Source organism: Sinocyclocheilus anshuiensis, unplaced genomic scaffold, assembly GCF_001515605.1.
Source record: "Sinocyclocheilus anshuiensis isolate Anshui unplaced genomic scaffold, SAMN03320099.WGS_v1.1 scaffold655, whole genome shotgun sequence".
NCBI classification, from domain to species: Eukaryota; Metazoa; Chordata; class Actinopteri; order Cypriniformes; family Cyprinidae; genus Sinocyclocheilus; species Sinocyclocheilus anshuiensis.
Genome location: NW_015548221.1, coordinates 615,658 through 628,214, shown reverse-complemented (window position 1 = coordinate 628,214; position 12,557 = coordinate 615,658). Strand labels below are relative to the sequence as shown.

At 37.2% G+C, this 12,557-nt stretch overlaps 1 protein-coding gene across 4 annotated transcripts; it reads right to left on the bottom strand.

The window, feature by feature from the left end:
• Positions 1-64: 64 nt before the first annotated feature.
• LOC107654198 (palmitoyltransferase ZDHHC23-like) lies at positions 65-6,219 on the bottom strand. 4 transcript variants are annotated; one of them, XM_016441165.1, is made up of 5 exons: positions 6,149-6,219; positions 4,256-4,439; positions 3,499-4,179; positions 1,969-2,136; positions 65-617 (listed from the first exon to the last, which is right to left on the bottom strand). In XM_016441165.1, the coding sequence occupies exons 1-5, from the start codon at positions 6,162-6,164 to the stop codon at positions 344-346; spliced, it is 1,323 nt and encodes a 440-aa protein (XP_016296651.1). In that variant the 5' UTR covers positions 6,165-6,219; the 3' UTR covers positions 65-343. The 4 variants fall into 4 exon arrangements, with proteins under 4 accessions (XP_016296651.1, XP_016296652.1, XP_016296653.1 ...); XM_016441166.1 differs by having other exon boundaries at positions 1,969-2,127; XM_016441167.1 differs by lacking the exon at positions 6,149-6,219 and adding an exon at positions 5,114-5,365.
• Between the last annotated feature and the right edge of the window lie 6,338 nt (positions 6,220-12,557).

Here is a 12,557-nt window from a genome sequence, read left to right as displayed (position 1 = left end):
TAGTATTTAGTGAGACCTTTATAATATAATATAATATAATATAATTAGTTAATATAAGTTGTGTAAACACTAACCTCACCTGAAGAATGGTGTACTTGATGTTGAAATACACTGGTAGAAATGTAACATACTACAATACTGCCATCTAGTGATCCACACAATTCAACTGACTCTTGATGAGACCTTGAAGACAATGTTTAGAGCCATAAAACTGACTCTGGAATGGATGTTGAAGACATTAAGTAGCACAACATTATACTTCACTGTATTAAATATGAGCGATAATTCACTTTAAAGACCAATTCAATAGTTTTTGCATCAGCAGAGACTGACAGCTGAATTTCTACACCAGATCTGATGGTTTATGGGTTGATGGCTCTGAAGCCATGCTCATGGTCATGAATTCAATCCAGTTAGTACGGAAGCCTCGTGAGTAAACGCCGGTGTCGATGATCAGACCCCAGAGAAGGCTGCGAGCGGTTTTCTCTCTCCGAGCCAGACGTGCCTCTCGTTCGGTCACGTTGAAGCCGACATTGATAAGCTGTGAGAGCAGCAGGTGCAGCAAACCTCCCGTCACGATACTGCCGTACCAGGCACAGGTGAAACAGAGAGCAGAGCTGATGAAGAGAGAGAAAAACAGAGAAAAATAGGTCATTAAATATTAACATGTTATATTATTAATACTCTAAACAATAAAAATGCTGTTATGAACAGTTATACTGAAGCTGTGTGAACCTGAGAAACCAAACTTTTTTTCAAACATTTTTTTCCATGTTAAAGAAATCTAAACCAAGTTAAAACCAATGTTGGTGTTGTTAAATATAACTAAAACTAATTTTTTTGTTAATTGAGATAAAGCTGAAATAAAAATAAACATGAAAAACTTAGGCATAAATTACAGTTATTCCAGCATAAAGCACTCGCATTGATTAAAGAGTGACTGGTTTGTCCACGTATTGTTTTTTTCTCTCTCTCATCGCTCTTGTTGTAATGTATTGGGAAGCCAGAATTTGTATCCATCGACAGAAACATGCATTAGCCGAACTCTTAACAATCCATATTACAGATGCATTGTCAGATTTAAATTGAACCGCGGTCCTAGTGCATGCCGAACCGTGTGTGGAGAACGGTACGGTTCGATTTTTTACCGAGAACCGTTGCACCCCTAACAGAAATAGTCGAATGTTATTACATTATTCATTTCAGGGTTTTTATATATACATAATAAATATACACAGTACACATACATATATTATGTAAACAAAAACTTTTATTTTGGATGCGATTAATCGCTTGACAGCACTAATATATATATATATATATATATATATATATGCCAAATCAAATTATTAATAATAATATATAAATAATACTAAAATAACCCTACAGCCCACAACATCTGTCTTAAAGAAATAGTTCGCCCAAAAATGTGTTTAGTACAAAGACAGCTTTTCACTTCACAAGATGTTGACTGATGGACTGTAGTCGTGTGAATTACTTGTGGATTATTGCAATGTTTTTATCAGCTGTATAAACTCTCATTCTGACGGCACCCATTCACTGCAGAGGATCCATTGGTGAGCAAGTGATGTAATGCTAAATTTCTCCAAATCTGTTTTGATAAAGAAACAAACCCATCTACATCTTAAATTAGTACATTTTCAGCAAATGTTCATTCATTCCTTTAACCAAAGTCTTAAGCTTTGGACAGGACTGCGTGTTTGTGTGAAGAATGGCAAATGTTGTTTGGGAAAGACAAATTTTCGTTCAGTTTGTTCCCTTAACCCTCGACGATTCTGCTGAGTACTGATATGGTGCAAATGTAGTGCATTTGAAGCAGCAAAGTGACTTTTTCCCATGAATAACTAATGAACTGGAAGGAACAGAGGTGGGGAAAAAAGGGTCAGAACCCACTGAATTAAATGCAAGAGAAAGCATTTATGTGAGTTTGTGTAGTTGGATCCACACCTGAACTGGTTGTAGACGTCAGGACAATAGAACAGTGCAGTCATTACATTCTGGTCGGGACACACGCTTCGAAGAACCAAACTGATCCCGTACAGCGACGTCAGCAGAAAGAAAACAAGTGTCAGAAGGAAGTCGCGGTGATTGGCCTGCCCCACACAGCTGTTGATCCTAACACAAACCAAAATGACAAACGAGACACCAAACTGAGACCTGGAGATCATTTTCACATATCAGTTACACAGAGTGAGGAGAATGCCGAGGGTGAGATCACCTCGCTGTCTCCATTACACATATGTTTACATGAAGAATAAGACATTTTACAGCTGTGCTGAACACCACAAAGTCTGATTAATGCATATTAATCCATAATATATAATAAATGGACAACTAGAATGTTCTGAGATTACTTGGATTATTTCAAACACAACAATGAGCATACATTCAGCGCATAGCACATGAGCTAACTTAACCCAACTGATACAGGAATTCTGGTCATTGTGCACTCTTCGATTCCATGAATTTTGATGATTGAAAATTTAGTTTCAAGGAAAGTAAAATTAGCATGCAGATAAGACTTCACTATGTATGCAGTATACAGTATATACATATTAGACACTAGAGATGGGTCAATAACTAAAGCATTTCTCAAAATGCTGGTAATGCTAATATGTGCATTTACATAAAAAATTCAGTGTATTTGATGGACATGACAAATATTGCATGAAAATTTTTTGCCTTTTATTTCAAATATTCTCCCAAAATCATTACATGATCTCATTACATTTTCATTATTTACGTTATTCTTGATGAATCAATGGATTTTCAGTACTGTAGCTATATATAAAATAAATTTTACAAAAATATAAAAAATTACATATATTTAAAGTATATATATATATTTATATGTAAAATAATCATTAAAGTATCAGCATCATTAATTTTAATTTCATGACAATTCATTCTCCAAAATTCTCATTACATTTACATTTATATATTTTACATTTAAATCTGTCAATTAAATTTGTTATACTTGATGATTCTTGCGGGATTCTCACTAATGTAGGAATGTGCTTATAAAATATCTATCTTCGCAAAAACATGAAAAATAAAATATATTATTAAAGTATTTTTGATATAATAAGATATATTAACATATTATTTGTAGACATAATGTCTTTGTATTTGCCTTTATGCTGATGGTAATATAGCTACTATATAATATATATATATATATATATATATATTATATATTACAATCAACATAAATTAAGCACAAATACAAGTACAAATACATGTCTGAATACTTTAGATAATATATCTTATTTTACATGTTTTTGCACAATTAGATTTTTGTCACAGTAATGTGAAATCAAAGAGAACATTTGTTTAATTTTCATAAAAATATTTCACAATACAAAAAATTTGGGCGTGAAATATGACCCAAACATGTTACTGACTGGTAAAATTCACCCACATAACAATGACTGAGACCCTCTTGAATAATAAGCAGTGCTTTTTAAATGAACCCACCAGACACAGTGGTGGTCCAGACGCAGGATGCAGACTCCACAGATCCTGCAGTGTCCCGCTCTCGGGGGCCGCACCACTTTGCATACAGCACACCAGTTCCTCCTCTGAACGCCCTGCTGTGCTGTCCCAGATTCACCAGTTTGTTCGTGATTGGCTATCACCACCTGGTGCTGTGCTCTATTTAGATAGGCGGCATCTACGTCAGGTGGAGGTTTGTTATAGGTCACTGTACTATGAGTGTCAGTTGGACGAGGCCTGACGTAGCCCGGCCCTCTCTTAGTGATTATGAGAGAAATGACCGTAAGAGCAACACCCGCCGTCACAGCGGCCAACTGAAGGTGAGTCACATCACCTCGAGGAACGATTTCGGTGATGAAGAGGTAGAACATGTAGAAGAGGGAGAAGAGTGCGAGGCTGAGGAAGAATAACGTGCGTCCTTTCTTTCGGTGAGTGAAATAGTAGTACAAAAGGACCATGATGGGCACTGCTGTTAGCACTAAAATACCCAGCAGGTAGTGCAAAGCTGCAATGTGCAAAAAAACAGGAAGCAGAATAAGAGGAGGGATCACTGATATATCAACTTGTCGGGCTCCAGATATCCAGGGCACCCGCAGACGATCATTGATCGTGGCTATAACCTGGGACAGAGAGTCCGGACTTCGAGGCTTCTTCTTCATCCATCTGGAAAATACAATTTTAAGTCATACTCATCATTTACCCATAAACATGTAGAAATCTATGAATCCAAAGTGCTCACCTGTCACAAGCCTCATCCAAATCCTCACAGTCACAGCAACATGCTGCCATGTGACTGCGTCCGCCATGGCGATCGATGTACTCACAACAGCACAGAGGATCATCTTGATCTAGTGTGTGACGGCTTCTTTTCTTCATGATGGATATCAGCCGATAAAATGTAGGTGAGGGAAGATATTGAATTCCTGTGAGGAAACCAGATTGCATGTTTATTAGATTTATATGGGTAGACAAAAATATACACTGTATATTGTATTGGTCATTATTCTGGCATATCCTAGAATATCCTGTATGTAAAGGGACAATGTCCTAGAGGATGCACTATCTGGGACAATTTCTTCTATATGTGGTGTCTATGGTTTATAGTTTGCACATACTTGAGTCACATTATGCTTAATGGTGTGGGAATCAGTTTAAAAGTAGCTTATTAATGGATCCAGGCCTGTGTCTTTGATACAGGCTTATTTATATATAACCAAAACGCATTTTCATGATTTAAAATAAAATATTATCTGAAATGAAACATAATTTTAAACATTTTATTTCCGTGTTTTTTCTGTACATTTTATAGGTTCATGTATTCACTAGGAATTGAACCCATGACCTTGGGTAATGCATGTAATGTATGTATAAATAAATGAATAAATAAGTAAATAAGCGCCACATAATAGATAGACAGACAGATAGATAGATAGATAGACAGATAGATAGACTATTCCACAGGTTACGCTGTAAAGTTCGTCAGATTTAAGTTAAAGCAATGAGGATCTGATTGACGACACTAGAACACGCCATATAACAAAAGTAATCACGATAATATGCAAATAAACTGAGTGAAATGTCAAACATTCATACTTACAGTACAAAACATTCATATCGCAGAAGCAGTTCCTACTGTAAGTATGAGCGTCAGCTGTCAGTCTCATTGTCGTTAGTGGAACATAAGAGTCTTTTTACCCCGCTGCTCCATTATAGCTTACTTAGCCATTTACGCCACAGAAATTACGACGAGTTGCCCAAGAAAAACTACACAAAGCAGCCTATAACTACGAAGTTTACTACAAAGAGCACCAGGAAGTCGCGTAACAAACAGCTGCAGCGCACAGCACGCGCGTTTGACCGCCCTGTGTATGTGACTGGCGAATAGAAACGATCCTTATCCCAGTCTTCCTGACGTCAGTGCAAACTAACCCTTTCATTTCCTCCAATTAAAAACTTTACTTGATGCTCAAGATTTGTTACAGAGAACACCGTTTCCATGTGCCTCCAGAGTCTGATTATTTATAACTTTTTCGCCTTTAAAGGGGTCCTATTATGCTCTTTTACAAAGTCTTGATTTTGTTTTGGGGGTGTACTAGAACAGGCTCTCATACTAGGTTGTATTTTTCACATATTTTACATTATTACAACACCTCTCTCCCCAGTCTGGCATGAACGGCTCGAATAGTTCCTGTATCAAATGAAGGCCCGCCTTCTGAAATAGTAGGGCTGGGAATCGATTCCAAAAAGAACCGATTCCTTGATTCCGAGGCGTTGGGAGAGTCGATTCCAAAGGTTGAAATCCAGAGCCCTTTTCAGTTCAACAAAGCTTATCTATGGGTGCCTCTCAAACGGAAGGCTGCATCCTACGAAGGCTGTACACATTTAAATTCACGAAAATAAACTGAAAGAACGAGTCGGTACTGAGATCATCTGAATTTTAGGATGCACCCTTCCGTTTGAGAAGCACCATTGACCTCCCTCATGCTCGCTAAAAGCAGTAATTACGAGAGTTGTTAGATAAAATATTTTCATTTTTATATTTTTTATTACCATTCGCCTCCCTCATGCTCGCTAAAAGCCGTAATTACGAGAGTTGTTAGATAAAATATTTTAATTTTTATATTTTTATTACCATTCGCCTCCCTCATGCTCGCCAAAAGTGATTAGAAGTCATGAGAACCAGTTCAAAAAAACAATTCAGAGGTTATTTTACGGTGGACCTGGCTTGTCCACAATAGGCCCTTTTCACAGTGACGTCAGCTAACTTCCGCTTTCCCGCAAAGCAGTACTTCCGTTATACCTTTACAGCGGAGACTTCTCGGGAAAATGTAGGAAAAACTTTAAATATGAAAGGCGTTATTTAAGAGTTAAGACTAATAATGTTAATGTACTTGCAGTCGGGTTCTTTTGCGAACGTTTTTCTGCATCTGCTTTAGATGGGTGGCTTGCTTGCCGCAACTGCTTGCTTTCAGATTTGTATAACAACGATTATGTGTTCACACAAAATACATACTTGAAACCTTTTCACTTGTTATTTCGGTTTATGTCATTCCTTGGATAATTTGTGAGTACACTGTATAAATTAAATTCCCCCTGTAGTTGGGCAATAAAAAGACAAACAACGTGATTTTGTCATATTTTTTATATTAAATCGTTTTACTACATGGCAAGTTTCACATCCATAAAGGCAAGTGGTCTGAAAAGAAACTCATCCAGTTCAAGAATATGGCTTAATATTGAAACAATACAAAAAGGACAGCCGCGTAGTTCTACAGAACTTTGGACTTCTACAATTGCTTAAATTCCTCCATTCAATTTCGCTTTAACTACATATATACCGTGTTTTTACTTTTTGAATTATTATTTATTAATATGATCGATCATATTTTATTTTCATTATAGGCTATATGCATCTTTAAAAAAAACAGCTGACCTGCGTTTTATATTTATTTACACAAATGCTGGCATCCGTTTTTAACTGTAAAAGCTTTTTATATAAACAATATATTTAATATTTATTTCTGAATTACATTAACAAATCTGAATGATGCACTATTTTAACTTTAATCAACATGTACAATTGACCATGACATCCTCACCTTATCTTATTCCAGAAAAGTCACTCACCCAATAGGCCCTTTTCACAGTGACGTCAGCTAACTTCCGCTTTCCCGCAAAGCAGTGTATCTGTACTTCCGTTATACCTTTACATATACCTATACGGAGACTTCTCGGGAAAATGTAGGAAAAACTTTAAATATGAAAGGCGTTATTTAAGAGTTAAGACTAATAATGTTAATGTACTTGCAGTCGGGTTCTTTTGCGAACGTTTTTCTGCATCTGCTTTAGATGGGTGGCTTGCTTGCCGCAACTGCTTGCTTTCAGATTTGTATAACAACGATTATGTGTTCACACAAAATACATACTTGAAACCTTTTCACTTGTTATTTCGGTTTATGTCATTCCTTGGATAATTTGTGAGTACACTGTATAAATTAAATTCCCCCTGTAGTTGGGCAATAAAAAGACAAACAACGTGATTTTGTCATATTTTTTATATTAAATCGTTTTACTACATGGCAAGTTTCACATCCATAAAGGCAAGTGGTCTGAAAAGAAACTCATCCAGTTCAAGAATATGGCTTAATATTGAAACAATACAAAAAGGACAGCCGCGTAGTTCTACAGAACTTTGGACTTCTACAATTGCTTAAATTCCTCCATTCAATTTCGCTTTAACTACATATATACCGTGTTTTTACTTTTTGAATTATTATTTATTAATATGATCGATCATATTTTATTTTCATTATAGGCTATATGCATCTTTAAAAAAAACAGCTGACCTGCGTTTTATATTTATTTACACAAATGCTGGCATCCGTTTTTAACTGTAAAAGCTTTTTATATAAACAATATATTTAATATTTATTTCTGAATTACATTAATCAAACGGAAAATTATAGACCCCATTTTATTGATAAATAGTACAAGCTTATGTTGAACTATTCTTGTACATAAAGGCGCTGAATTAAGCAGAACATAAATTACTGAATGAAAAGGCTTTCTGTTACCACATGCAAATGTCTAAAACGTTTGTTTATTTGAGAAATATATCTAACCAACTTCATCTAACTGCAATAAAGACAGCAAAGAGTGCGCGAGAGTCGCGGGAATCAATGACTGCAGTGCTCCGTTTTCAACTCCTCCCTCGACTCCAAGCGGCAAATCTCGCCGATCGGTATTCGGTAAGTTCGTTTGAGATGCCAGACGCTTCTCCCTGAACGAGGACGAGAATAGACAGCAGCAGTCATACTCTAATCGTATTTGTGGCAGTTGTACAAGCGTCTGGGTGAACTCCATGCTGGTAGCGATAGCGCTTACTATGCTGGCGGAAGTAAGAATACCCTGCTTCGTGTCAGAACGGAAGTTGCGTGACGTCATGTGTAAAGGGCCTATTTTGAGCGCTGCACGACAGAATAGATCATGACGTGATCAAGGGTCTTGATCTTATTACCATCTAAAATACTATTTTTTTTAAACATTTCTATCAGCCAATGATTATTATAAAAGAAAACGTCCCCAGCCATGGGCGTCGCTAGGCCATTTTTAGGGGGGCTATAGCGATATATTTGTCATAGGCTAAATCTAGTTTACAAAATATCACGGGGGAGCAATGATCGGTTCCCCATCTACTGTAGCCTTTAAATTGTCACTGCGTTCACCCCTCATCACAACACAGCTGTTTCCTCCAGCGAAAACGAAGCACATATGAACGCATACTTTAAAAAACGATCATGTTGCCATTTTCATTTGAAAATGTAACTTTCATTATAATACATATTCCAGTGCATGTGGCAAAGAGGTTTGCATACTTGAGCTAAGGAAAGAGGTTGTTTGTAAAATGTTGTGGTTGTACAGTAAACAGGTTGTGTGTGTGAGATCATGAAGACTTGAATTTGGCTTATTCAGTACTCAAATGTTATACCCAGGGTGCGATTTCTGAAAAAAACAGAGGGGGGGGGTGCTTTTGAAAACTTTTTATGAAATGTTTTTAATACGACGGAAACGGTATTTAACGTGATCACAGTTTAATAAAAACATTGTACGTTAGGCCTATTAATTGTAATGATTTCAGTTCCATGGTTATTCAGACAACGAATAAATTATATAGAGAAAGCGAGCAAAGAACACAACGCAGATTTTTGAAACTCCGAATCAGTTAAACCATTGCGTCGCAAAATGATTCACCGTTTCGAAGCCCTTCAATCGGCTCGCGTATCACGAATCATTTGATTCAGATCGGGACTTCAAAGCGGTTTTTTTTTTAAATTATTATTAAACAATACAAACATTAAAACATTAAGGCAGTACAATTATCAAAATCATAAATAAAGACAAGATAAAAACAAAAACAGAAAAACAACAGAATATACACACAGATTTGTTGCCAGGGTAACAACAACAAAAAAACAAGGCAATAAAATTACATTTTAAGAAGACAAAAAGGACGAATATAAAGAAACTGTTTTCATAGCTTTCAAATTAACAGAACTTTGGATAGTTTACACATACTTATCTAAGTCCACTTTAAATAAGGAGAAGAGAGGTTTAGAGCCAGTAAACTTTTGTTTATGTATGTGAAATTTAGCTAACAGGAAACATAAATTAATTATGTAATATTTTCCGGTGTTCTCTTTTGAATCGTCAAACAATCCAAAGAAAGCATAATTAAAACAAAAACAGAAGTCACTTACAAAAGATTGAACAAACACTAAAAAGTCTGACCAAAATTTTTCTGTGTAGGAGCATTGCCAAAACAAATGAATGAAGTCTTCTTCAGAAGAATGACAAAAACAGCAACTCACTTCAATGTCTGACTTATATTTCCTAAGAAAGACTTTAGTTGGGTAACATTTGTGAATCAACTTAAATGTTATTTCTTTTACTTTATTGGTAAGCAGATATCTATGAGGCAAGGTCCATACTTTCTCCCAAGGTATATTTTCCACAATGCTATTCCAATAAGGTATTATGTAAGGAATAGTTGTTATCTCTCTCTGAAAAAGAGCTCTAATTTTATAGTTATTTTTTTTGTTGATCTGTAGAAAAGCAAACACTTCTGATCATTGTGTCCGTTAAATTCAGAGTGTAAGTACAGAGTATTCAGTGTTTTGAGTCTCTGTCAATGGTTCCCTAAATGATAAAGCAGAAAGCTGTGAAAGAACTTCATCTTCAATTAATCTATTTTGTTTTGTTATATTACTTCCAAATTTTCTTAAGAATTTCCCTAATTCATATTTTAGAAGCTCCCAATTCCGTCCATAAGCTTGTTCTGATTCAGCCCTTTCCCAGTAAATTTGGATTAATTCATCAATCTGCTGTTTGATCTTTTCATATTTAAGAAGAGAACTGTTTAGTTTCCAAAGCGACACTTTAGAAGTATTAATTGTAGTATTTTGTGATAAATTAATTGAAATAGAAATGGCATTATGGTCAGTCAGTGGACTGTTGCTAATATTGATAGAGATATTATTATTTATTAATGTTTTAGAGATCAACCAATAATCGATTCTGGATTGCCTTGAACGGTCTTTGTTACACCAAGTGTACTGTATTACATCCGGGTACATTTCCCTCCATATGTCAACTAAATCAAATTTATCCATAAACGCTATAAGATTTGAGTTTGAAGAAGCTGCTTTCCTTGGAGGGTGTCGATCTAGCATGTTATTCATTACTATGTTAAAGTCACCACCTAAAATCAGAGAGGTAGTAGGATATTTCCCTAATTCAGATGAAAGTTTTTGATCTAGCGTTCGACAAGCGGCCAAAGTTTGTTTCTGGCGTCTTTGGCGCTTTGTGTCAGGTCTTCAAAAATCCTGATTTTCCGTTCTTTGAGGACGGCGGCGGTTCTGGCATCCCTCCAGATTTGATCTCGGACGTTGCGTGAAAGAAACTGTACGATGATGCGGCGGCTCGAGCGCGCTCCCTCAGATCGAGGACCCAGTCTGTGGGCGACATCAAGCGTGTAGATGAGCTGGTCTGCTATCCCAGGAGAAACTTTACTGAATAAGTCGATTACAATCTTCCGGACGTCTTCTCCTCGCTGCTCCTGAATACCGGCCACTCGTAAATTCCACCTCCTTTTGTAAGCATCCAGTTCGTCGCATTTCTCACGTAGCACACAGTTCTCTTTTTCCAGTGATTCCACCCGATTCTGTAATGAGCTCACCTTGCTTGTTACCTCTTCTACTTGATTGCTCATAAACTCAAGCACCTCAGTCACACTGTTTAATGAATTTGTATTGTCTTTCACTGTTATCTCGAGGGACTGCATGCGATTCAGAAATTCCAACTGCATTTTTTCAACTCGCTCCAAAACTTCCATCAGGTGTAAATTGGAGACGGTCTGATTGTCCGACACCACTCTGTCGACCATTTTTGATTTTTTGGACGGCGGTTTAGGAGTTTCAGGTAAGGGGATTTTCGATCCAGAGGCATTCCCTGCGTCATTACCCTTGAAGGCGGAAAGAACGAAAAAAGACTTACTTAGATCACTAAAGAAAGTATTATTATGTTCCCTTCTACATGTGTCAACTACAAAATAAGTGCAAAGCTTCAGCACATGGATGTTACACAGTCGCCATCTTGGCCCGCGACCGGGACTTCAAAGCCAGTGTTGCCAACTGCTTTCAATAGAAAGTAGCTAAAGCCAGTTTGAAAAGTCGCTAAATGTCGCCGGATGACGTCATACACTAATTAGCATATTAATGACGTCAGCAAGAGTGGTGTGTGCGCGCTGACCTCGCGCCGTTGCGTCAGTACCAGCGATCAGAGAGACTTGCTAAGGTTTGTCCAATAAGTCGCTAGATTCGCCGGGGGGTCTGAAAAGTCGCTAAATTGGCAACACTGTTAGGCAGGGATGCGTAGACCATTGGGGGGAAATCCCCCCTATCCCCCCCGGCAAATCGCACCCTGGTTATACCTACCTACCTATAAGTTTAGTATACGACCCTGTTGTGTTCTGTGAATCATTGTGATACTGAGTATGGTCGCTAATTAGACACTTCATGTCTTGTTCAATTCATGCGATAAACGCATGTCCCTGTTGAGCTGTGGGGTATGACTAATTTCACGGGCAAAGCAGACAAAATTACAATTTATGTATCGTCATTTTATTAGATTTTTTTTACAAATAAAGCTTTTTCTACGACCTTTATCCTGCAGTCATGGTGCACTCTAAAAAATGCTGGGTTAAATACAACCCAGTGCTGGTGTGATGTGATTGGTTAGCTGGGCCAGTGTGTGCTGTGATTGGCAGCACTCGGCGCCTGGTCGGGAAATGTCGTGCCCTTACCATAGCCGCCTGCAAGCTTCAGTGTAAATATTGGTCAAAATCAAATCAATTTGAGCGCAATTTAAACCCGGATGATTGTAACCACTCTAAGTTCGTCTGCCTTGTGAAAGCTAGCTGTCTCTGACATAGTGATAACACTCGTTGCCTTCTCTGGTGCAGCTCAACCAGGTCTCGTCCCATT

Bases quoted from the DNA above. Each gene is read 5' to 3' on its own strand.
- LOC107654198 (XM_016441165.1), bottom strand. The intron at 4,180-4,255 runs GTGAGCACTTTG...TGTATTTTCCAG, and splicing joins TTGGATGAGGCTTGTGACAG to ATGGATGAAGAAGAAGCCTC. The intron at 2,137-3,498 runs GTGGGTTCATTT...GGTTTGTGTTAG, and splicing joins CTGGACCACCACTGTGTCTG to GATCAACAGCTGTGTGGGGC.